We start from the raw sequence: 24582 nt of genomic DNA, 5'->3' as shown, positions 1-24582 counted from the left end.
TATGGGTGATACAAAACCGATAAATAAATACTATACGTTGTAAAATTTGGATAAAACTGGTGACCCTTGAGTAAAAAGTTAAAAATTGGAAATCCCTACACCACGCAGTTTAAATCAGGATGTTAGTCTACAAGCTAGGGACTTTACTGCTGGCTTTGACTGTTGGCACCATCGCCATTCAGCAACCAGCTGTGTCAACCTTCTCCGTACGACAGCTGTACAGCAGGCAAAGAGCACGTCTACAGCAGCAGGCAGGTGGGTTCTTCATGCATGTGTGTGTTCCTGTGGTGGTATGTGTGTGGCATGTGCAATTTAGGATTGTGGCTTTTTATCAGTATTATACCATGGAATGTGTATACATTCAGTGTGATAATCTTTGCAGAGAATACCTGTTTTAGTGTTCATGGACATGGTTGCTGTCCAACTGGCAATGACTGCTCTGTTACAAATCCTCTTTCAAGGTGAATAATATAACAGAGCTTTCATACTGCATGTATGCTTTAATATTTGTTTACATTTTGTGCTTGTAGTCCTTGCTTTTGTGACGTAGGCTGCCACATTTATGGAGACTGTTGCAATGATGCGATCAGGAATGGATGCCCAGCAGCTGGTGAGATCTGTATTGCATGTGTATAATTAATTAGAAATGCACTGCATGTGTGTCAGTATAGTGTTTGAGTTAGAGACTTTGCGTACAGGGATGTGTGCTGATCTTCCGTCCATACTGAATGGAGCAATAGCGTACAACGACAACACTATGCACCAGAAACCAGTCAATACTGTAGCCACCTACAGCTGCAATGCTGGACACACTCTCTACAATGGTTCTACGACGAGAACTTGTCAAGACTCTGTTTGGACTGGGTCATCTCCTACTTGTAAAGGTAATAATTATACTGAGATCACAAATGGCTCTTAACATTTTTGTGATAAATATTATTATTATGACAATCAGTTAGAATAATGTTCAGAAGTACTTTTGCTATTACTGTTTTGTCCTTGCAGGAGTGTGTCAAGCTCTTCCACCATTAGCCCATGGGACGATAATGTACACAGAGAATAGCAGGAGTATTCGAACAGTAGCCAAATATAGCTGTGACCAAGGATACCAACTTGCTGGTCTGGAAAAGAGAGTGTGCCAAGGATCCAGTGGATGGAGTGGAATGATACCACCGCAGTGTAAAGGTATCAATATCTGTGTATCCATCAAACTTTTTATTTTGCTGTACAGCTGTTACTTGCATGGCAAAATACCCTGGCACTGGATGCACAACTGTCATAAATGCTGGATTGCTTGGGATTTATCCAAATCCACGCTGCTCATGTCATATAAGCTGCTTCAGCAATTCTGACACCACCTGCTGTGAGGATATTGGATGTGTCCGTAAGTGTTCAATGATTTCTATTATGCATGGCAACCATACTTAATGTGATTGTATTCTACTTGTCTCTTTAGCTACCACTTGTGATCAGGCTGGTATGACTCAAGGCTGCTGCTCTTGGGACTCTCAAGGAGGCTGCTATGTACCTGGTGGGATGTGCTATTGTGACTCAGAGTGCAATACAGCTGGTGACTGTTGTAGCGATGTGCCGTCAACGCCCACCTGTACTGCATGTAAGTTCATGTATATGATGAAGCTGTATACGAATCCTTTACCAGTATTAAATAGTTTAGGCATAATTGCAATTAAGTAACACTGTGCAGTATACACAGAAAACATTCCTCCATTCCCTCAGCTAGGTCACAATGCAAATAACTACGTGTACATGTGTTTCTGCAGCTGTTGTTGGGCAAAGCCGTGTCCGAGGTCAGAGTGTCAGAACATATCCATTTGGTCGAGCACAGCTGGCAAGAGGAGGACGTCGAACCCAAGCCTCAATGGAGGACCAAGCAGCTAGGAATCTGGCCAGTGTATTGATGTCCATGTCTCAGGAAGCAGTTGAAAGCAAACATCGCTGGGAGGTGATGGCTGATGAGCTTGAACACATTCAGAAGAAGTTAAACTGAAGTAAACTATAAAGTAGCTAGTGCAAAACATGGCGAACAATAACTGCATGTAATGTGTGTAGACAAACGCATTTAGTACTGTGTTGTTTTTGGAAGTTTTTCCAAATATGATGAATGATTACTATAATGATTAGTTTCACTGTGTTAATTCACTTGTCACAACATGATTTTGAAACAAACACCTCAAAATAAGGTGTGGCATGGTGTAAAGATGGTTTTATTGGTGATTTGGAAACATGGCAGCTAGTACGATAAGGTGTGGAGGATAACAGAAGATACAAATGTACATAAAAACGCTTCCATGCATCAGGTCCCCCTCATTAATAACATCAGTCATAAATAGCTACAGTATCTACTATGAAGCTGCCAAGAAGGACAGTGTTCACTCTGGTTCTCCTCTCCATCACCCTCTATCAATGTGCTCAGTCTCTTTCCATCCGACAAAATGCTCGTCTTCAACAGAAAACCGGTTAGACTCTGTGTAGCTATAGAAACACCATATAAATACAAATTGAATTGAATGTTGTAAGTTTCAATAAGAAACACTGATTAATGTAGTGACAACATGTTCTGGAGCTGGGTATAAAGATGGGTGTTGCATTTCTGGGAACACCAACTGTTTTATTGCCAAGGGTAGCTGTTACTGCGATGTCACCTGTCATGACTTTGGTGACTGCTGCGAAGACATTGAGGCCATTGGTTGTCTTGCACCTGGTAAGGCTTAGGGTATACATGCATGCACATGTACATGCACTATATACACATAGTTTACAATGCATCATCGGTATGTATGTATGCATGGAGACATATTTATTGCCTCAGGGAAACATTGCATGTGCATAATTATAATGATTCGAATCTCTTCTACTATACCCAGGTACCACCACGACAGCCTCTCCAACCACCACAGCTGTCTCTCCAACCACCACTGCCTCTCCAACCACTCCAACCACCACCGACAATCAACTAGGTTGCACCTGTGCTACCACAGCTGGCGTGACGTGTAGTGATGCAAATCTCTCTCCTGGTTGCTGTGTTTGCACTAATAGTGACCAGGCAGAGTGCTACGTTCCTGGAGGGAGGTGTCATTGTGATGCACAGTGCTTCTTCTTTGGAGACTGCTGTTCTGATGTGCCCTCTTCGCCCCAGTGTTCTAAAAAAGGTTGTATTGATTGCCCATATAGATCTACATGCCCACCTGTACTGCATGTAAGTTCATGTACTATATGATGAAGCTGTATACGAATCCTTTATACCAGTATTAAAATAGTTTGGGCATTATAAATTGTAAGTAACACTGTGCAGTATACACGGAAAACATTCCTCCATTCCCTCAGCTAGATCACAATGCAAATAACTACGTGTATACATGTGTTTCTGCAGCTGTTGTTGAGCAAAGCCGTGTCCGAGGTCAGAGTGTCAGAACATATCCATTTGGTCGAGCACAGCTGGCCAGAGGAGGACGTCGGACCCAAGCCACAATGGAGGACCTAGCAGCTAGGAATCTGGCCAGTGTGTTGATGTCCATGTCTCAGGAAGCAGTTGAAAGCAAACATCGCTGGGAGGTGATGGCTGATGAGCTTGAACACATTCAGAAGAAGTTAAACTGAAGTAAACTATAAAGTAGCTAGTGCAAAACATGGCGAACAATAACTGCATGTAATGTGTGTAGACAAACGCATTTAGTACTGTGTTGTTTTTGGAAGTTTTTCCAAATATGATGAATGATTACTATAATGATTAGTTTCACTGTGTTCACTTGTCACAACATGATTTTGAAACAAACACCTCAAAATAAGGTGTGGCATGGTGTAAAATGGATTTCCAACAGGATATTGAATAATGGTTTTATTGGTGATTTGGAAACATGGCAGCTAGTACGATAAGGTGTGGAGGATAACAGAAGATACAAATGTACATAAAAACGCTTTCATGCATCAGGTCCCCCTCATTAATAACCTCAGTCATAAATAGCTACAGTATCTACTATGAAGCTGCCAAGAAGGACAGTGTTCACTCTGGTTCTCCTCTCCATCACCCTCTATCAATGTGCTCAGTCTCTTTCCATCCGACAAAATGCTCGTCTTCAACAGAAAACCGGTTAGACTCTGTGTAGCTATAGAAATACCATATAAATACAAATTGAATTGAATGTTGTAAGTTTCAATAAGAAACACTAATTAATGTAGTGACAACATGTTCTGGAGCTGGGTATAAAGATGGGTGTTGCATTTCTGGGAACACCAACTGTTTTATTGCCAAGGGTAGCTGTTACTGCGATGTCACCTGTCATGACTTTGGTGACTGCTGCGAAGACATTGAGGCCATTGGTTGTCTTGCACCTGGTAAGGCTTAGGGTATACATGCATGCACATGTACATGCACTATATACACATAGTTTACAATGCATCATCGGTATGTATGTATGCATGGAGACATATTTATTGCCTCAGGGAAACATTGCATGTGCATAATTATAATGATTTTCGAATCTCTTCTACTATACCCAGGTACCACCACGACAGCCTCTCCAACCACCACAGCTGTCTCTCCAACCACCACTGCCTCTCCAACCACTCCAACCACCACCGACAATCAACTAGGTTGCACCTGTGCTACCACAGCTGGCGTGACGTGTAGTGATGCAAATCTCTCTCCTGGTTGCTGTGTTTGCACTAATAGTGACCAGGCAGAGTGCTACGTTCCTGGAGGGAGGTGTCATTGTGATGCACAGTGCTTCTTCTTTGGAGACTGCTGTTCTGATGTGCCCTCTTCGCCCCAGTGTTTTAAAAAAGGTTGTATTGATTGCCCATATAGATCTACATGAAACTTTCTAGATTCTCATTTTATGAGTGAGGTGTACATAATTGTATCATGCATGCATGTGATTTAATTACAATCTTTCCAAATCATGCACATGCAGACAAGTGGAGGTTCACAAAAAAGTAATCAAGCTGCTTGATAGAAGAAAATACTTTATGCTGGACTAAGTAGCTATATGATTTATAACTTGTAGATTTATATGTTTCATTATGAATATTTTGTACACAATAAAGATTTTGTGTATACTGAAAATTGAAGGTTTTGTTAGGATGCTTGAAAACTCTCTAATAGAAATGAAAAACTAGCACACCAATGACAAACTACATAGCAGGTGGATAAAAACGTTTTGCTTATTCAGATACCATAATATGGAAGTCAACTTTCAGTCTCATGCAGAAAGAATAATATGCATGTTTATTCTGTGGCAAGATAGTGTCAACATTCATACCTACATAAATAAAAGCAAATTCTCCTTGCCTGTACATTATTCAATTCAAACCTATAAGTGTTACCTGAATGATAAATCGAATATGACCAATTGTTATCAACTAATCATCTTGCTGGTAGCTGCTATCACATGCAGTACTGCCCTCCCTGCAACTTTTCCAAAAGGAATTGACAAAGCGAGCGAAGAGTCACGTGATTGGCTGCAGAGGGGTATACGAAATATATTTAGGTTTTCTCCTGCATACGGAGGGGAGGAGGCAGTTGAGCAGAACTGGAGAAGAATTCTCAGCACAATAAGTAAGTCTGGAAAAAATAAAAATAAAGTAATGCGACATTTATGTAACTTAATTCCATGTTTGCAGAAAGGAATTCGTGGCCAAGAGAAAATCAGTTAAAGGAGCAGAGTTATCACGCGCAGGATCTGATCAGGTCATTCTTGGGTAATGAATTGATTTAATGAAAGTGCATATGTGACAATTTGTATGCCTGCAGATAGCAAGCCAACGTACAACATCAGTCCTAGAGGCACAAATGCCGAAGAGGCTTCTGAACAGCTCAATGGTAGGCAGACGCTGCACTTACAGTACAGTGTATCAACCACGCATATTTTACAGGACGGAATTCCTACAGAACGGCTTTGCTGCAAGCCTTGTTTAGAATGAAAGGGCAGCCAGATTCATTTAGAATCAGCTTCCCATGGCCAAGTAAGTGCATGCATACAAGATACCTATATAGAATGTTAATTATGGGCTATGAGTATCACATTTCTATACTGTATAATATATAATTATAGGCATGAAGAGCTCCACTACAACCCAACCGCCCCCTATGGATCCAACCCAGTCGTCCACTCAGCCACCAACTGAGATGAGTATGCAGCTGTTTAACAACCTACTGAAGGCCCTCAAAGCTGAACAATAATATAAACATGCAAATACTAGTTGGAACTGATAGTATAGCAGATAATTATAGTATTTTTAGGATTCATTATGATATCGTTTGTGTGTGGGCATGATGATCAACATGAATGGTACTAGAAGCAGACAAATGAGTTTGCATATCCACATATATCTAGTCATAATATTATTATTGTCAGTATATATACTTCTTATTAACCTTGTATACGTTATTATGATAAAATTAATGTTGAAACACAAATCTTTCAGGCATTGAAATACAAACAAACGTGATTAGTTATTGGTCATTAATTTAAACTTTCAGTCACTGTTATTGTTATTGGAAACGTTGTGTATAGAGAATTGTTCTACAACAACCTGACTGAGATGAAATATAAAAAGGATGATTTTAGTTGACAATATCAGTTGAATTAAGCTAAGCCCAACACTGACCACTAAAAAAATGATGTTCCCTAGTTTTTCTGCGATTCTTGTGCTGTCTACTCTGGCTTACAGCAGCTATGCTGTACCAATTTTGAGTTCAAGCAATGTTGTTCCTTGGAGTATTTTGAAATGGCCCAGTTATCCAAAAGCTGAGGTAAAAGTGCTGGAGCAAGTTGCTGCACAAGCCTCCAAACTGATTCTTGATTCAATGCTCAGTAAGTAATTGTACCAGCTAGATAAGTGTGTGCATTCGAATGAATTACACAGATTCAGAGAAAGAGGAAAACAAAGATGAAGCTGAAGCTAGTCTAAAGCAATCATTAAATTTTGGAAACCTTTTTGGTTAGTTCACTATTATATACCCGCCATAAAGCAATGCAAGTGTACCTATTTTGCTCTATCCCAGACAATATTATTCCAAACACTTTTCCCTCACCACGAGAAAACAAGGAAGAAGCTAAAGTTAAAGAGCAATCACTCGGACAACTTTTTGGTTAGTTCGATCACTATACCATTAAAGTAATGCAAGTGTACCTATTTTGCTCTATTCCAGACAATATTATTCAAAGCATGCAAGTGTACCTATTTTGCTCTATTCTTCCAGGCAATATTCACTCACAATTTGAGGAGACTGATAAAGTGGAGGAACAACAACACCAACAACAAACTTTTGCTGATCTTCTTAGTGAGATAAACAATAGAGCAAGTGAGTTGATAAAAGCACGTACACCTTTGAACAAACATCAGAAGTCAGATGCAGATCAAGCTCGTGATCAATTTTTTACCGACTGTAAGTTTTGTAATCTACTCTTATTTATGTATTTTACATGACATTGTACATTTATAGTACGCAATACCTTGTCTGATGCTATTCGAGCACCAACAAGGAATGGATTTCCTACTAACAGAATTTCCCAGTTCCCAACTCAGCGGTACATATACCCAACCATCGCCCCGACTAAATACAACTACCCATCTCCAACTCAGCGATACATACACCCAACCAGAGCCCCGACTAAATACAACTACCCATCTCCACCAACCTATAACACCGGCTGGATAAAGGAGCTCTTGGATATGAGCAAGAATGAGTGAAGTAATTCTCATGAATAGAAAGAACTATAGAGAACATTTCTTGAACAATTTTAGTTGTGATTATTTACTACACTAGTACAAAAATAGTTGGTTTAGCCTATAGTAGGTATCTTTCAAAATATGAGTTTGCAAGTATGATTATTCATTCTCTTCAGAAAGTCAGTTACATGTACCTGAATTGACAGTAGTTCCATCATCTCGATAAAACGTAGCCTGAATGGTGGGAAAAAGTAGCAGTGAATCAAAACAGCTAGCAGTATTATGTTAACTTACTCTGGGCAGTTTCTAATAAGAGAAAGTATAGATGATTCAATGTCTGCCATTGCAGTAGTTCCTGGTCTCCTCATGCGCTGACAATGATTTAACTTTAGCGACCTCAGAACTTGGCTGAAGGAGCTCTCCGATATTCTTGACAGACTGGTTGTATTAACGTTATGAGGGTTACTTTCACACTGCATAGGTACCTTAGTAAAGTAATGTATGAGTTGCTTAAGTCAAGTGTTTCAAGTGAAAGTTGCCCATTGCAAAGTATGGCCACCCCATCGTCATCAACACAGTTCAGGCACAATTCACTGCATATAATAAACAAGCAATGGAATGTTTATTGGAGCACATGCATAATGTATAGCTATAATTATAGATCTATGTAATGATAAGAAACTCACCGCAGACTAGACATACGAGAGAGGTCCTTACAGCATGTCACTAAATCACTCATTGCGTACACTTGCAGATGAAGCGAGCGCAGAGGTACTGATGAGAGACGAGCAGTTATTTCCGTAGATAACTGATGATAGGGAAAACGTGAAACACAGACTATATATTATATTAGTTATTGCTACTCACTGTATCTTGAATTATCTTTAGGCACTCTAGAGAGGGGAAGGCTTGCTGTAGATTGTCAACGAAGTGTGCCTAATAAAATTATATATAGTTCATGAGTTTGTGAGTAGCTTAATTTAACTCACCTGATTAACGGTAATCATGGCTAATGTTTGAAGATTGGGGACTGGAAAGTACTCAGTAGCTATAAGAATTTTCTCAACAGTTAGGTGGTCATTCACTCTCATATTCAAGTACTTCAACCTGCACGCAGTACTAATAGCAAGGATAATTATGACACTGATCACCATTTGTTGTGATGAGCAAATAAGAGATTGAGCGTTTTGTGTGAGATGGTCCCAGGCTGCCGAATCGATACGCTTTCCAACCTATTGTGTAAAAACATGTAAACTTTAAATTTTAAATTTATACATGTAGGACAAACAACACTCACTGTGGTATGAGCTGAATACTCCTTTGAATGGCTTCTTCAGATAGTGTAATCCAATCAAATTCTATCGAATTGAGAAGTGGGTAATTCAGTGCAGCGCTCAAAAGAAGTATGTCTCCTGTTCTGCAGCCAAAATCAGTCAACACACACTGTAGGTGCTGAGAAAGAGAAAAAAAATAAAAATCAAGTCGCACCTGGCTGGGCTTGAACCAGCAACCTTTCGGTTAACAGCCGAACGCGCTAACCAATTGCGCCACAAGTGCTCTCTTGGGCAGTGCTTCAAATTTTAGGGGGCTATTCCTAAATGTTAGACCTACCTTCAACAATGGCAGTCGTTGGAAGAAGGTGTTGAGATCCAGATTAGGCTCTGCTTTTAAGGAGCATTTCTCAATCACTAAAATCTCCAAGCAAGTGCATTGCTGTGCTAAGGACATCAGGTGATTCTGTTCAAGTTGCTTTTTCGTCATGGTCACCCTCTTCCCTGCAAACGAAAATAAAAAAAATCTCTGCAAAAATGTTAGCAAAAATCACTCACACAAACAGCTTTCAGTCGCAATCAAATAGAGTCTGGAACACACATACATGCAGCTGACGAGGTCTTTCTCATTCAGGAGTGACGCAATGAAGAGGAGGATCTCATTTGGTAGTGACTCCAGTGGCGAGAGGGAATCGTGTGATTGGGACTTCTACAAAATATGGAGGGGATATTAACAAACATGCATGACATGGGGATTGAGCATTCACTTTTATATTAGCTGACAGTTTACGTCTTGTTGATAAGCAGCCATCAGCGTTAATCTGAGTGATGCTGCTCAAATTCAAACGTGGAATGGAGGAGGCTACAGTGTGTTCAAGTTGGTCTTGAATTGGCTCCTTGCTGCATGTTGGAATATCTGATTGATGCTTGAAATGGCTTTTCCTCGTGTCTAGAGAGCTTGGCTTTCTCCACATGTAAGTACTGGATGTATTCCAGTGACGAGTGTGTGTCTGTTGCGGACTTGGTTGAAGTTTGGAAATATGATTCGATTCTTGGATAGTGGTCTGTCTGCTTTTATCGTTGGGTTTGAGACTTCCACTAGTTGAGGAAAGTGTTGTACATTCAAGTTCATCAGGAGAAGCAGAGATGTCGCATGATGTGGCATCAAGGAGAAGCCGTGGTATATCAATGTCTATGGACATTTGGTGTAGATTTTGAGGAGTGTTCATATCAAAACGCTTGCTAACAAGGGCAGTGCCACAGTGTATACACCAGTTTGCATCCTTATCATTATCGTTGCAGCAGCTTGGACAATTTGATCGAATGCGAGAACTTTCTACATCATCCACTAGGTCTAGTCGTGAAAAAGCGTGCAACGGTTTGTTGAGTGTGCAATCTGTAATACAGTTCAGTTTCTGTGTATCCACACTGTCACCATTGCTGTGTGAGGTATCGAGTGTCTGGGAGGAGGTACACAAGGAAGTGCCTGGGGGCTTGCTTTCCTTGGCCTGGCTCAGCTCAGGATCTTGCAACAAATGGGAGCAGCTTTCAATATCGAGGTCCCAGATCTCAAGTAGTCTATCCAGATAAGAGCTTTCCATACTCTCAGCTTTTTTCCAGCTCACACACACAAGCTCTGCTGCTAGATTTAGCAGCCCCACCCACTTTTCTTTTCAGCAGCCACATGCAATAAATGTGCACTATTTGGAGCAGGTGGATGAAAGAGGAAATCAAGTCTATACAACAGAAAATGCCTGTTACGTCCAGGTTAGATGCTCAGGTATTTTGTATATTTGATGGTGACAGTTACTGTCCTGCAGAGGTGCCACTGAGCTGGGAGACATCACTCCTCACAACATAAAACAATTGAAAAAACTCAATGCTGTCGTCTTCCCGATCACATACACAGATAAGGTATAGGGTGCAATAGTACAGAAATACTCACTCAACTTAATTCTATACAGTTCTACAAAGATGTGCTGGATTTGGGAGAGCTGGCAAAATTAGGTATTGGCAATGATTCATCACGTTTAGAATAGTGCTTTATTTTTAATTTTGCGACTGTGAAAAGTCGGTGGTCCTCTGTGCTACGTATTCTTTTTCCTATTGCATTTATTTGCGTCATTGACTGTGTTGTGTGTGGGAGTGCATTGAAATCAGCAAAAAGTGCTAAAAAGTGTTATGTGGTTTCTGTAGCCTATTTCAATGACGTGGTGGTTGGAGCAGTGTGCTGTCGCGTGGAGACTGAAGGAGATCAGAAGAAGATCTACATCATGACTCTCGGAGTGCTGGCTCCCTATAGACAGCTGGGAATAGGTGAGATGTTATTATATCATTCTTAGAGTTAGGGATTGCCTTTAGAGTATAATTATAGGTATAGTATCGTATAATAAAAAGTGTTTTTAGTGTTTGGTTGTTCTGACCTTTTGTTGTGTGCTGGTCATTTGAGTTGTGTGTACAGACCACACTGGTTTATGCATACTTAGTATAGAGCTTCATTGCTCTTGCCCAATGACCCCTGAGAATCTGTAGCACTAGTGATTATAATGGTTACTGTGTACATGTGTGTATGACTACCTCCACTGAAGTTTGTCTGTATACTTGCTTTCATTACAGTGATTTATTTCCAGCCAAATTGAAAAAGCGTGGGCTAAAAGTGGGTGCTTTTCTAACAGTGGAAATGTTTTTGTAGTGAACAGTACGGTACATGTGTGTCTCCACCATAACTCAGTTTTTGTTCAGGAACTCTGTATTTTGCTTTCCACAGGTCGGCTAATGCTTGAGCATGTGATACAGTTCGCTATGGACAGTGGGAACATCGACAACATCTACTTGTAAGCTAAGTACAAATGAATTCCACGCATAACTTTTGATAGTGGGTGGAAACATTTAACCAATTTGATTAGCTTATAATAATACTTTAACATTTGATCTCTGGACTGTGTCCTGAAGGAAGTTCTTATTGTCCTGGCAGCCTATACATGCTTTATCTGTTGCTCTCCATATAGTCCCTTTTCTGAATAGGAGACTCTTTAATGCAGGTCAAAGTACGCTCCCCTATAGAATTTATATTGCCATTACAAAGACAAAGTTTCGTATAACCACTTGTGTTATCTGTGTTTTCAAAGTAACTACTACCCACTGCAGACACGTACAGGTGAGCAATGACGATGCACTGGAATTCTATCAGAAGTTTGGATTTCAAGTGGTTGACACGAAGGAGCAGTACTACAAACGTATCGATCCCCCTCACGCTTATGTGCTCCAGAAGGACCTTAAAGGACCGTTAGGTTTACCCCTAGACTCTGCTGGCTTGTGAATTACTCTTGTGTTTTTGTTCTGTCCTTAAAAGTACATTGTACACATTCCTTACAATTAATTAATATTTCTTGTCATTCATGAATAGTGTATAATTATACATGTAATAGCATCCCATAACCCACAATAGTCTATTCATCCGCATGCATAGACTACAAATTAAGCTTTGAAGAGCGACTCTTTCAAATAAAGCACTGTATATACACATATTCGGGGCGTAAAAGTCATGATAATAAGTTTAGGTGATGCAGATCATAAAACAAAAAGCTACGTCAAGTGAAACAGTTGTTTCAATCTTCCACTGATGAAAGGGTGCTTGCTGTTGACATCTTTCCCTCTTAGAATTGGATAAATCGGTGGCAAAAACAGTACAATGTTACACAGTAGTATTACACACAACGACTGTGTTGTGCTTAGAAAGTATGTTGAATGTACAGTTAGATCCACGAGGAGAGTCAGAATTAACAGTAGACCAAAAACTCCAAGCATCAAGCAAAATAAATATGTGAACACAATTGTCTCTTTTGAACGATACTCGGTTTGTCTAATTTTCCTATTCTTGTAAGCCAAACAGAACGAGAGCATAGTGACTATGAGAACAAACAGGTAAGGTAGAAATGCAAACCACCTATCAGTTGAGCATGTACTTTCAAACTGTTTCTTATTCTCGATTATATTGAAACTGATCACTTCGAGTTTCAAGCGAGCATCATCAACACTTAACCATGGTATGGAAAGGAAAATCACACAAACTTGCAGTGCAAGAATCACTAGAGCCAAATGCTTGTCAGAGATTAGAACTTGCTTCTTGAACGACCGATTGAATATGCTATAAAGCCGCCATAACTTAACAAACACTGTGCTGATGATTATTGATAAAGAAAGGGGGAATAAGAAGACATGAATATTGCACAACACTTCAGCAGCTATTTTCTTTCCCTCTGACAATTCTTCTGTGAGAAAACCATGCTGGATAGTATCTATCAACATCGCTATCAGTAACAGGTAACAGCTGAAAAAAATGAAGTGGTTCAGGCGAGGACTGCTGGCCTTGATACTGAAGTAATTTCGATAGTGGATACTGACCAGCTGCAACGTGAGCATCACCACAAACCCAGCCAACATCAGCAATAATAGGACCGCCACGAGGGCAGGATGAAGATGCGTATATTCATGCTGATAACTGTCTTCAATGTACGAAATGTTCTCCGTGATTTCTTTGCTTCCATTCACTTGATACTCATCAACCACATTTGTAACATGACCAGTAGCTTCGTCAATTTTGACATTTACTGACACTCCTTGAAATGAAAGATCTTCAAATTTCTGGCGTATCAATTCGGCTCCATCAGAGTTATTCAGAAAGAGAGGATTGCTTGAGTTAAAGGAACCGACTTCTTGTATCGCCTGATGTATACTCATAGCCATTGCCCATGTACTGTCGTAGTAAGGATAGGCATAAGTCGACTCCGCTAGGTCCTCGCTTAGTTGTTGTTCTTGTGCATACTGTTTCAGTTTCTGTCTGTACTGGTTCCTCATTTCACCAACTGTTATTTCTGCTGTTCCATTCAAAAAAGTTTCAGATGAAATCGAATCCAAACTATACCGTAGCATAATAGAACCGTTTAGTCCTCTCCTTATCCGATCTTTAGTGCAGTTCATTCCGTTAGAAGTGAAGCTGCCTCCAGGAATAGCAAGAGAACCGTTCAAGGATCGATCTGCAAATATGAATTGGTAATTCGGGTATTTAATGCCTTTGAAGTCAGCTAGACAGGCTACATGACGTGCAGACTCAGCACTCATGATAGCAAATATCACTCGAGTAGATCTATTGCGATTATTTTTCAGTTCTTCGAGAGGTCGATCCACATAATCTGGAGCTGAAAGGCGCCATGAACATTCTATCGTTACGCTAGTGTTCACAGCACGCTCTTGTAGTGATTTGAAAGTTTGTAGAAAAAATTTTCTTGATTGGTCAATGAAGACAACTACATTTGTCCAGTTTCGACGCTCAGAAAGCTCTAAAAACTTGTCTACCAAAACATTAAACGACGAAACCATTCCAAAAGTATGTCGATATCTTTGGTGATCTTCGAAAACATTCGACGTTGCCATCATGGCCTGAACAATTCCATACCTATTTCTCTGCGTTAGATTCGCCAGAAACAACGATGCTTCAGTGCAAGCTGGTCCAACTATTCCTAGAACCTGTTTGTTTCCAGCAGCAATGTGTTTTACAAAGGGAACTGCAGTTTCTGTACCATAATTGCATGCTGAATCTCCAACAATTATCTCCAGAGTGTGGTTGGGTAAAATGTGAGTTGAGTTGTTTATGTGTTCCACTGCAAGTTGCACTGCAGGGACTAAAGAATGGCCTCTTGAGAAAATGGGAGGTGGTTTCCTACCTCCTGAAAACGGAGCTAGTATAAGAATGTAGAGTTTGTCTTTGTCCTGAACCTGGCTGCACACAACAACGAAAACAGTCAGGAGCTGAAGAATCAGCGGTCGTATCATAGTGATGGTCCTTATATCTTCCACTGTTCTTTCCTGCCAACTGTGTATAGACTGCCTAGAGCTAGCTAGCTAGGGGATCTCTTGCTTGTGAAACTAACCACAGAGCTTGTGTTTTGTACAAGACTTTTACAAGCAAAACATCTATATAATTAGTGAAACTAACCACAGAGCTTGTGTTTTGTATCTATATAATGTAGTGGAGGAGCTAGCCCCGCCCCTCTCCAAGCTATTAAACAGCCATGTGGACAGCATCAAGGTTCAGTGTTTGCAAGCACCTAAAGAGAGGGAGGAAGAGAGGAATAAGCTTCTCTACATCACATGCACAGGAGTATAAGAGATGGGCAACAACTTCAAGTCTTTTCCTACCTACCAGGGACCTGCCAGAAGTGCAGATGGCCTCCAATCCCAGTCACAAGGTAGACAGACATGACAGACCATGTGATGCAAGTGAATACTATTGACATTACTGATTCTAGCTAATGCTGAGAGGAGGTCTGATTCGGCAGTCTTGCTCTGGGATCTACCATTTTCTCCCGATGGGACAGCGAGCTCTTGACAAGCTCTCCCAGTTAGTGCACTCCGCCATGGGACGTATCGGAGCCCAGAAAATGGCAATGCCTTTCCTCACACCAGCTACACTCTGGAAGAAGACAGGTGGGACATTTTAATTGGATTGTTGTTTACATGTTTGCGCATTGGAAAAAAAGTATGTGCAAGAATTTTAGGACTTTGGTAATATTGAACACTGCGCCAAGTAGCCCATAATTTTAATGGAAACGTAAACAGTGTACTCTTATAAGTTTACCATTGTTACACAGTTATCTTAATTGCATACCTGGTTACAATAATAACAGATGTGGGGTTATGTATTGTTTATCTTGGTGACTATCTATACACATGATAGGTCGCTGGGACTCGGTCGGCCACCAGCTGTTCAGGTTGAAGGACTGGAGGGGCACGGACTACTGTCTCGGACCAGTGAGTGGTTATCCCTCAACTTTAAATAAATTTCCCTGAAATTGCATTGAAGTGGGTGCTTGTGGTGGTATCTAGTTTGCAAAAATGTTTGCACATTGTACGGTCTTCTCTGGTCAATTTAATGATTGAATTACCAACAGTATACTAAGAATGCAGTGTGTGCATAATGTGGAGACCCCCCCTGGTGTATATACAGATTAATAGGAGATAATTCCCGAATGCCAACGTGTGTATCATCCATTCATGCAGACACACGAAGAGTCTGTGACGGACCTAGTCAAACAAGAGCTATCGTCTTACAGGCAGCTCCCACTCAGGCTCTACCAGGTATAATATAATTATGCACATTCATTTGTACTAAAATTGATCATAGTTTGACAGATGTATTTAGAGTGCCTCCTACTCACTTGCATGTACATTAGCTTCCAAATTAGGAAATTAGGAGTTTGCATAATGAATTGCTACGCGTACCATATAGCGGGTAATTTTTGGGGGACAAAATATTCGTGGTTCAGCAATATTGAGACATTTCGTGGGTAATTTTTTTCGTGATTGCTGCTTGCACTGCAGGCAAGGTCACTTCATTCGTGGGTAAAATATTCGTGGTCAGACCTCCAACCACGAAAATCACGAATATTTTACCCCATGAAAATTACACGCTATACGGTATGTAGGCCCCCTATACACGTAGTAACCTTAGTAACAGGGTGATCTGGATGATGGTGTACCTGCACTCATATTATATGATGTGATCACACAGCTGCACAATGATGTCACCAGGATATTCATTATTTTTTTTCTAGCTTGACAGAAAGTTTCGAGACGAGGAGAGACCGCAGTATGGCTTGCTCAGGTGTAGAGAGTTCTGGATGAAAGGTACTGCTAGTTTGTGTACACAAACAGTCCTAGACAATGTCAGGTCTTTGGATGATTTAATTATCGTGTATTTGTTGTGGAGACGGTTAGCTAAAGCAATTAGCAGCTGGTAGAGTGACGTGAGGTGTGGATCATCCTCCTCTGTTTGTGACACATGGTTGGAGTTTTGTTGTGCAAAAAAACTTGGTGCAAGTTTTGTACATCACCCAAGTATATGCAATGATGTGTTAGTCTGTGTTAGTCTGTGTTAGTCTGTGTTAGTCTGTGTTAGTCTGTGTTAGTCTGTGTTAGTCTATGGAATATCATCTGTTATAAATACATGTAGTGCATTTCAAGATTGGAGTGAGTTTCTCTACTGAAAAACAATTTGGTGTATCATAACCCTGTTTGATCGTCCTTGTGTGTGCACTGCAATGTATACAGCACACACAACTAGCAATTAAGGAACTTAACTTTCAATAGATAACCATTCAACTATTGTCAAAAGCTGTACCAACACATGTACGTATTATGCTCGTCAATAAACTTCAAATAAAAGTTCACACAAAGTAAGTACTTACGTACATGCTTGTGACTGTGCATTTATTTTCGAGGCTTATTAATTTTCGTTGCTTTTATCTCTCCAGATTTGTACACATTTGATAGGACACCAGAAGCATCACTGGACACTTATCATCAAGTGTGCAAAGCATACGAGAACTTGCTGCTCAATCAACTCCAGCTCCCTGCACTAAAAGGTGAACCCATATAGTGTACTGAGCCAGACTGCCTGGATGGGCTGTTTTTTCTTGTGGCCTGTGCATGGTCAGAAACATAGCTCAAGCACTTCTAAGGCTCACTGTATACCATCTGTTACCGGCACTGTTGTTACATTTCGTGTATGCTTACGTGAAGTAACTTGTTTGCAATTCTAAGGCTTTAAGAATGTAATGTTGTCGTGTGTCAGCGATATCAGTTACCTTAAGGTCGGTATTATTAACGGGTTGTTATTTTAGCGAATTTAGCGAATTGACATTTTTTCGCTAAATCAACCACTCGCTAATAATACAAACACGTCAGCATTACGTACAATTAGAGAATAATACCAGTCTAGTCATTTCAAATCACTAAAATTAGTACCCGCCAAATGCAGTATCTCAGCAAACCGCTAAAATTAGTACCCACCAATAATACCAACCTTAAGGTATTATACCACCATGTGCATACATGGTAATTCTATACTGTAGCCTTGTACCGCTAATTCATCGTCACACAATCTGCCTTAATTGTAGGATACTTTGTTAAGCACTTCAACTGTTTGGCCTAATAGAGTTTTGAACTTACACACGTAAAGTGGTGCCAGCTAAGCTTTTGTCCCATACAAGTTGTAGGGAGAAACTCACCCTCAGTTAATGTTGTTTAAATTGTGGTCCTGGTGGAGGTGGTTAAGTTAGTTGATAATGTGTGCTTTCTCCCTCCCTGTAGTGCAAGCGGCTACTGGTGACATTGGAGGCAACTTGTCGCACGAGTATCACCTCCCCTCTCCTATAGGAATGGACACTCTGATCACCTGTCAGAGGTGAGTCTGCCACAGCCAGTACCCTAGCTATACCACTATTGTGGTTGCATCCAGTTGGGACCTCTTTCTCGTCAGCCGTAATCGCCTGAATTAAAGAATAATTATTACGTTTGGGAGACATAAATTTATGGGTGAATTGAGTTGTGCTAAGGTACTTCTTGCAGGCCTAGCCTTGTAGTATAACTTCCAGATTAGTATAAGTTCCAGATAGACTGGCATGGTTTATATAGGGCTAATACACCTTACGAGATAATTGTTCAAGCAAAATACTGTTTAATATTTCTTCCTCCCTCTGGCTGTAGGTGTGGAGTGGGGGCCAGTGGAGAGTTGCTTGATGACATGCACTCCTCGAAGCTACCAAACTGCCCACAAGAAGGAGAACACTGTGACCTGAACTCATGCAAGGGAATTGAGGTGATGTCATTAGCCATCATTGCACGGGTGATGTAAATCAATTAATGGAGTCATAGCATTCCAATACTAACTCTAGTCAGCTGTCTTTGAAACTAGCACTATACTATACAGTCATGATTTTGTCATCATGAACTCTTAATTATGACTGTACATGTGTGTGGGGGCTGAGCGTTGCATTCCTAGGAACCACACGTGTGTACAATGGTTCCAGGTTATTATTCTTAGGAAGTTCAGATTGTGTTGTGGAATATTTCGTGTTTTTCAGGGGTACAGATGTAAGACATTAATTGCATGCATCCCAACACTTGCAGTCTCCTATGTACGATAATGTTTACTGTTTGTTTAAGTGTTTGTTTAGGTATAGGTGCTCCATTAGTCAGAGCCAATGCCTTCACCATTGATTCTTTGTGGTTTAGAGAAACACGCTCTTTGTTAATGTGATGCCCAGAATTGTTTTGTTATCGATATCGTCATGTGCAGATCGCCCATTCTTTTCTCTTGGGAACAAAATACTCCTCTGCATTTGGTCTCACATACAAGGATTCTGGCGGGAATAAAACGTAACTATACTGTAAGCTGTTGCTACAGTTACTCTACCTCATCATCGGAATGATATCACTTGGTAGACATTTCATCGTGCAAGGGCAGTTATTTACACATTCTCCAGGTCTATGTCTTTACCAAACCAGAGTATAATCATTAATGCATTCTATAACACTACTACCTACACCTAGCTCTTATACATGTGCAGACTGGTTGAGATGGGTTGCTATGGTGTTGGAGTGTCTCGACTACTGGCAGCTGCTCTGGAGGTGGGCTGCGAGCGAGGTGGTGGGGAGAGACTCATCTGGCCTCGTCCCATTGCACCGTTCCACGTCTGTGTACTTCCATACGTTCATGTACGTTAGTTACCCTTTCTACCTCATGTTTCTCTTCAAGAGCTCTATTACGAGTTGATTACATCACGACGTACAGATTCGCTTCTTGATACATTTCACAGGGTATGCCATTAACTTGACATTTTGTAAATAGCTCTAAAAGGTTTTGTGGCTAGGTTGTATGGTCCGGTCTGACTGTAGCAGTGCCTGCATGATATCAAAGTGTGTCCTCCACAACAGGACCCATCGGACCCTCTCATGAGAGTGTGTGAGGAGCTGTGTGCCTTGCTCGAGGGTGTGTGTCCAGGGGAGGTGGTGCTGGAGGACAGGACTCACCTCACACTGGGTGCTAGGAGGAGGGACACAGAGTTGGCTGGCTATCCTATCACTGTCGTTGTCGGCAAAAAGGTGAGCGTTCTCTTGATGGTCATTTAGTACTATAGTACATTGTATGAATGAAAATGCTTTGTTTGGTCAAAACGATTGATTTATTGAGTGGTACTAGTTTGTGGCCTAAACATGTCATGTAGTAGACCTCTCTTTGAGCTACAGCATTCATGTTTTTGTTTTGAAAGTACAAATGTATATGCCCAGTCACTTACCAAAATGCTTAATATGCACACGAGTGTTTGTTAAAGGATGCCAAAATTATGCACAGCCCATGAACTAATGTAATCATACTGATAATTTCTCTGCAGACTCCCGAGGATCACTATGAGCTGAGTATCCAAGGAGACTATGAATGGACCTCCCACACAGTCAACAAAGAAACACTCCTAGACATGATCAAAACTTCATACTTGACAGTTTCGTAATGAGAAACTGCCTTTATTATCAGTCTAGCAGAATGCCTTACAGTAGCTGTAGTTTGTACAAACTATTCATTTCATTTTTGTAATTTTGTTCCATGGTTCAGTGATATTATAATAAAAATATTACACACAAAAAGCAATAAAAAAATTATTTATGATCAGGTTATTGCACACAAAAGCAATAAGATTTAATGTGTTTATGAAGTCTATTTGGTCTGTTTTTGACAACTCTTGCAAGAGACAGCCTTCACACAACCTTTCTGCAGACACTGGGAGTCGTCAGGGGGTAGCAGCATGAGAATAAAGCCCCCCACAATCAGGTCCGTCGCCGGGAACTTCCAGTCAAAAAAGTCCACATTTCGGAACAGAGAATCCACCACAGCACTCAATGGTATTCCCATCACAGTACCGAGAGATATGAACAGCGGGAACGTGTACACAATTCCAAAGTTGATACTGAAATTGAATATGACGCTGAGCAGTGCACTGATGCATAGATAGCCCCAGGGTATGTTGGTGAGGAGTTCAACACCTGTGAGATGCAAGGCTAGAGGGATGGGCCACAAGCAGAGGGTGCTGAATAGTCCCAGGGTGGAGAGGAAGAGGCTCATCTGGTAAAGAGTTGCATCACCAACACGCCACTTTATGAGAACCTGAGAGGGAAATATTGGGTTACTGATCTTTACCAAATACTTATTTGGTAAAGAGTTGCATCACCAACACGCCATTTTATGAGAACCTGAGAGGGAAATATTGGGTTACTGATCTTTACCAAATACTTATTTGGTAAAGAGTTGCATCACCAACACGCCATTTTATGAGGACCTGAGAGGGAAATATTGGGTTACTGATCTTTACCAAATACTTATTTGGCCCAGTACTAGTACAAATTCAGGAGAGAATAAATGACACCATATGCGCTTACTTACTTTGTACAGAGCAGCTCCAAAGGCAGACCCAACAGATAACACCACTCCCACTACGTTGGCTGATTCGAATCCATCCACATAGGCAAACAAAGTGATTCCACTGATGACAAGCAGCACTGCACCAAACTGCACGATATCAAAACAATTACGATGCAGTCAAACAACATACTATTCATGATGTCATAATGGTGTACTATCTTTAGCAACTAGCTTATAATTCAGCGTATAAAAATACAACCAATGTCAGGCAAAGGTTTGGCTATCCCAGTTACACAACTTTGTACAATTATGTTATCGTACCATTATAGCGGAGGACAAGTTGCCTAAAATTCAACCAAGAGACATCAACTTGCAGCATCCTAGTAAGGTGGCATGTTCATACTTGTTCTTTGCTTACCCTGAGAATGAGAGGTGGTTCCCTCAGCACCACCACAGAGAGTAGGAACACAAAAGCTGGGGCCGATGAGAACAGAGCAGTCACATCTGTGGGATGAGTGCTAATAAGGGCTCGGGAGTACATGTAGTTGGTACCAGCCCAGATCAAGGTGAAGAGGACAGTGGAAGTAAGGAAACTCACTAATGTCAGCCCTTGTGGGGAGAACACTTGAGCACTGTGCCTGTGTGTGGGTACATGATGTGGGGAGGGTGTGTGAATTAGAATTACACTGAATGATCTTCATAGCTATACAAAACTTTTAGAAACCGAATAGAACAGACCGTCGTTAGTAAACATTGTGTATGTTGGTAGGTAAACTAAAGCAAGCTTCTACAACACATCCTAGACCATCAACCTTCTTTTGATCAAAGATATAAGTACCTGAGAAGATGGCTAACTCCTGCCGTGTTGAGTTTGGCTCTACCAGTGAGGAAATAGAGTGGAGCAGTGAGAGGGAAGACGAGGATCATCCAGGATGTAGTGAACCAGGTCACAAAGTACGGGGCTGAGAAACCGTTCATGTACGAGCTCTTGGCTGTTTGAGTGGCTCCGACCCAACTACAAGCAATAACCAGGACAATCACCAGGCCAATCATCAGCTTTCGTCTGTTGGTGAGTTGGCTTGGCTCTCGGAGGAGCATTCTGGACCCTTTCTCGGTGTCCACCACTGGAACAGGCTCATCTCTATTGACAACAGAATCAGTAGAACCTTCTTGTGTATTTAGGTAGACAGGACTTTGATACTGGGCTGCTTGCATTATAATCGAGTTTGCTGGTTTTTTCTTTTTCCAGTTTGCTGACTCATTGGGAAAGGTCGTTTGAAGAACTAACACATTACTATTCGTCACACGTTTGTTGCTTGGCAACTTGTTCATGGATAATCATACACCGGCTAGGCTGTGTGTGTCCAGTATTCTCTGCACTGAGTCTGTGGGTGGTCTATAGTAGCATCAGTGGTCCCTTCTCCCCCCCTGCAATCACTATGGCTGCAAAAGAGCTGCTGTGCATCTGCCAAATCTGCAGTTGTGGGTAAGTGGGAACTAGATCTATCCATAACAGTAATAATAATATCTAGCTTGTAAACAACTTGTACATTGATGTATATCTTGTATTTAGCTTGTACATTGCATGTATTAGCGTGTACACTACATGTATACGTAAATAGCTTGTGTACATCAACAAGCTATGCAAGCTCTAGCTATACCCGGACCCATCCAATGCAATGCAATGCATGCTATCACACTTGGTACTCTTTTTCCACAAGTGTGAATGAGTGCTAACAGCAACCTATTCTTTAATCTTACAGGCGACATCGGTGTCCTCACAAACCACTACCCAGGATCATGAGCACGTCTAACCAACTATGTTCTCTCACGGAATATTCAGTGCAATTCAAGCGCTATCAAGCCAAGAAAAGACAAAGCTTCCGTCCAAAACCAAAGTCTATAGCTCATGATGCCAAGATTGAGAGCAACACAACAAATCGAAACGACTATGTCTGTCACCCCATCACACCACCTCCTCCTAAACCTGTGGTCACCTATAGGCCACCAGATGGAGTTATGGACGGCAGCACCGAGTACAAAACGCTCTACCAAGGAAAGTGGGCCGTACCAGCCAAGCAAATACGTCCGTCTCAAACAAGGAACGATAACAACGAGCCTTTCGATCATAAAACTACAAACACTGTGGAGTATGTTGTGCATACGCTTCAACCAAGAGAAGGCTACGGGCCAAAGAATGCGTACGAAACTCCTAGAGAGCCATTTGCTGGAATAACTACTGTGAAGACCGATTTTATCGATTATGGAAGCGTCCAGCCACCAAAAAGTTTAAAGCCACAACATCAAGCGAATTCTTCAGATCAACCCTTCGAAGGTGTATCTAGTTATCGCAATAGCTTTACTCCTCCTGCAATGCCGGCCAGGTTTCAACGACCCAAGCAAGTGTATGCGCCCTCTGATAAAACGTTCTCTGGGGACACAACTAACAGAGTTGACTTCACTGCACCTTCTGGAACCAAGCCTACCCTAAGTTTCAAGCCACCTCAAAATAAAACTGCCTCAGATCAACCATTTGAGAGCAAGACGACAAGTCGTATGAGCTATACAAAGTGGGAGCTACCAAGCAAAGTGTTGAGACCACCAGTCGTGTATGTTTCACCATCTGAGAAGTTTTCAGTCCACTCCACATACAGAGATGACTTTCCCATCTACGGTCAGTTTGCTAGATCAAAGAGCTTCAAGCCTAACGAAAAACGAGAAGAGATGGCACCATTTCAAGGTGTTACATCACACGGCAATGATTATAGGACCTGGAGCGATGTTCAGAAAACACTTCCGATACGATTGGAGAAAAGATACACGGCCCCAACAGATAAGTTTGATGGTATCTCGACTGCCAGAGCTCATTACATTGGGGAGTTTTCTCCTAAAGCTGCCTCAATGAAGCCTCAAGCTCCAGTCTACAGCAAGTCCTGTGCTATGGACGGCAGGACCAGCTATGGAGACAGCTACTCTGGATTTGGCTACCAACCTTGCCCAGGAGCTACTCTGGTCATTGACGTGAACAAGCACCCTGGTTATGACTATTCACACGAGGACAGTGCCACTGGACACAAATTCTTTTCACCAGGAAAAGACGTTCTAAAGATTCCTGTCGAGACTGTTGCTTAGAATGCTTGCTGTGTTTGATTGAATGTCTCAGTAATTATTTTGTGCAGCAGTAGTGAAGTTGAGCTTTTAATTTTTGCCAATAATTAATAATTATTGTTCATTCAACATTAGTTTTATGGGTGCATGTGTACGAGTGAGTTATATACTCAATATGACTGTCTGGACAAAGCTTATACACTATAGAGCTACATATATATAGCTGTACACATACACATTTATAATTAGACCCTG

At 41.2% G+C, this 24582-nt stretch overlaps 11 protein-coding genes and 1 non-coding gene across 14 annotated transcripts; 8 read left to right on the top strand and 4 right to left on the bottom strand.

Moving 5' to 3' along the window:
- The first annotated feature begins 46 nt into the window (after positions 1 to 46).
- Positions 47 to 2160, top strand: LOC135341716 (sushi, von Willebrand factor type A, EGF and pentraxin domain-containing protein 1-like). Of its 2 annotated transcripts, none has more exons than XM_064538379.1 (8): positions 47 to 255; positions 383 to 461; positions 531 to 610; positions 672 to 884; positions 1006 to 1185; positions 1232 to 1384; positions 1457 to 1615; positions 1782 to 2160. In XM_064538379.1, exons 1-8 carry the CDS (start codon positions 120 to 122, stop codon positions 2006 to 2008), a joined length of 1227 nt encoding a protein of 408 aa, XP_064394449.1. In that variant the 5' UTR covers positions 47 to 119; the 3' UTR covers positions 2009 to 2160. The 2 variants fall into 2 exon arrangements, with proteins under 2 accessions (XP_064394449.1, XP_064394450.1); XM_064538380.1 differs by having other exon boundaries at positions 50 to 255; positions 699 to 884.
- A 156-nt stretch (positions 2161 to 2316) lies between these two features.
- On the top strand, positions 2317 to 3762 carry LOC135341722 (uncharacterized). The gene is made up of 4 exons (XM_064538386.1): positions 2317 to 2477; positions 2567 to 2722; positions 2886 to 3170; positions 3392 to 3762. The coding sequence occupies exons 1-4, from the start codon at positions 2366 to 2368 to the stop codon at positions 3616 to 3618; spliced, it is 780 nt and encodes a 259-aa protein (XP_064394456.1). The 5' UTR covers positions 2317 to 2365; the 3' UTR covers positions 3619 to 3762.
- A 180-nt stretch (positions 3763 to 3942) lies between these two features.
- On the top strand, positions 3943 to 5111 carry LOC135341711 (uncharacterized). Its single transcript, XM_064538372.1, has 4 exons — positions 3943 to 4108; positions 4198 to 4353; positions 4519 to 4803; positions 4932 to 5111. Exons 1-4 carry the CDS (start codon positions 3997 to 3999, stop codon positions 4955 to 4957), a joined length of 579 nt encoding a protein of 192 aa, XP_064394442.1. The 5' UTR covers positions 3943 to 3996; the 3' UTR covers positions 4958 to 5111.
- Positions 5112 to 5299: 188 nt separating this feature from the next.
- LOC135341710 (uncharacterized) lies at positions 5300 to 6296 on the top strand. The gene is made up of 5 exons (XM_064538371.1): positions 5300 to 5575; positions 5641 to 5718; positions 5771 to 5839; positions 5893 to 5982; positions 6072 to 6296. Exons 1-5 carry the CDS (start codon positions 5362 to 5364, stop codon positions 6197 to 6199), a joined length of 579 nt encoding a protein of 192 aa, XP_064394441.1. The 5' UTR covers positions 5300 to 5361; the 3' UTR covers positions 6200 to 6296.
- Positions 6297 to 6578: 282 nt separating this feature from the next.
- Positions 6579 to 7871, top strand: LOC135341706 (uncharacterized). Its single transcript, XM_064538367.1, has 5 exons — positions 6579 to 6833; positions 6886 to 6960; positions 7025 to 7111; positions 7223 to 7408; positions 7466 to 7871. Exons 1-5 carry the CDS (start codon positions 6638 to 6640, stop codon positions 7711 to 7713), a joined length of 792 nt encoding a protein of 263 aa, XP_064394437.1. The 5' UTR covers positions 6579 to 6637; the 3' UTR covers positions 7714 to 7871.
- LOC135341696 (uncharacterized) lies at positions 7707 to 10748 on the bottom strand. The gene is made up of 11 exons (XM_064538355.1): positions 9731 to 10748; positions 9522 to 9672; positions 9304 to 9467; positions 8990 to 9144; positions 8844 to 8924; positions 8682 to 8799; positions 8560 to 8628; positions 8379 to 8500; positions 8178 to 8285; positions 7987 to 8130; positions 7707 to 7926 (listed from the first exon to the last, which is right to left on the bottom strand). Exons 1-11 carry the CDS (start codon positions 10562 to 10564, stop codon positions 7827 to 7829), a joined length of 2046 nt encoding a protein of 681 aa, XP_064394425.1. The 5' UTR covers positions 10565 to 10748; the 3' UTR covers positions 7707 to 7826.
- On the bottom strand, positions 9176 to 9249 carry Trnan-guu (transfer RNA asparagine (anticodon GUU)). Its single transcript has one exon. It is a non-coding gene; the product is annotated as a tRNA-Asn (tRNA).
- Positions 10644 to 12366, top strand: LOC135341709 (N-alpha-acetyltransferase 50-like). The gene is made up of 6 exons (XM_064538370.1): positions 10644 to 10730; positions 10784 to 10877; positions 10928 to 10970; positions 11160 to 11279; positions 11731 to 11797; positions 12111 to 12366. Exons 1-6 carry the CDS (start codon positions 10657 to 10659, stop codon positions 12280 to 12282), a joined length of 570 nt encoding a protein of 189 aa, XP_064394440.1. The 5' UTR covers positions 10644 to 10656; the 3' UTR covers positions 12283 to 12366.
- A 110-nt stretch (positions 12367 to 12476) lies between these two features.
- On the bottom strand, positions 12477 to 14990 carry LOC135341692 (uncharacterized). The gene has a single exon (XM_064538350.1). The coding sequence runs from the start codon at positions 14793 to 14795 to the stop codon at positions 12549 to 12551; it is 2247 nt and encodes a 748-aa protein (XP_064394420.1). The 5' UTR covers positions 14796 to 14990; the 3' UTR covers positions 12477 to 12548.
- An 11-nt stretch (positions 14991 to 15001) lies between these two features.
- On the top strand, positions 15002 to 20446 carry LOC135341700 (probable proline--tRNA ligase, mitochondrial). 2 transcript variants are annotated; one of them, XM_064538360.1, is made up of 12 exons: positions 15003 to 15211; positions 15272 to 15449; positions 15700 to 15773; positions 16023 to 16100; positions 16577 to 16649; positions 17276 to 17386; positions 18114 to 18207; positions 18510 to 18621; positions 19102 to 19181; positions 19373 to 19520; positions 19740 to 19907; positions 20198 to 20446. In XM_064538360.1, the coding sequence occupies exons 1-12, from the start codon at positions 15035 to 15037 to the stop codon at positions 20312 to 20314; spliced, it is 1410 nt and encodes a 469-aa protein (XP_064394430.1). In that variant the 5' UTR covers positions 15003 to 15034; the 3' UTR covers positions 20315 to 20446. The 2 variants fall into 2 exon arrangements, 1 of the variants encoding a protein (XP_064394430.1); XR_010396596.1 differs by lacking the exon at positions 20198 to 20446 and having other exon boundaries at positions 15002 to 15211; positions 19373 to 19622; positions 19676 to 19811.
- LOC135341702 (solute carrier family 35 member F4-like) lies at positions 20419 to 22566 on the bottom strand. Its single transcript, XM_064538362.1, has 4 exons — positions 22058 to 22566; positions 21638 to 21857; positions 21241 to 21366; positions 20419 to 20964 (listed from the first exon to the last, which is right to left on the bottom strand). The coding sequence occupies exons 1-4, from the start codon at positions 22549 to 22551 to the stop codon at positions 20518 to 20520; spliced, it is 1287 nt and encodes a 428-aa protein (XP_064394432.1). The 5' UTR covers positions 22552 to 22566; the 3' UTR covers positions 20419 to 20517.
- On the top strand, positions 22544 to 24456 carry LOC135341699 (stabilizer of axonemal microtubules 2-like). Its single transcript, XM_064538359.1, has 2 exons — positions 22544 to 22705; positions 22983 to 24456. The coding sequence occupies exons 1-2, from the start codon at positions 22659 to 22661 to the stop codon at positions 24349 to 24351; spliced, it is 1416 nt and encodes a 471-aa protein (XP_064394429.1). The 5' UTR covers positions 22544 to 22658; the 3' UTR covers positions 24352 to 24456.
- Positions 24457 to 24582: the final 126 nt, after the last annotated feature.

This window comes from Halichondria panicea, chromosome 9 (genome assembly GCF_963675165.1).
Source record: "Halichondria panicea chromosome 9, odHalPani1.1, whole genome shotgun sequence".
NCBI lineage: Eukaryota > Metazoa > Porifera > Demospongiae > Suberitida > Halichondriidae > Halichondria > Halichondria panicea.
Note: the sequence above shows the minus strand (reverse complement) of the source record. Positions and strands in the feature narration are given on the sequence as shown.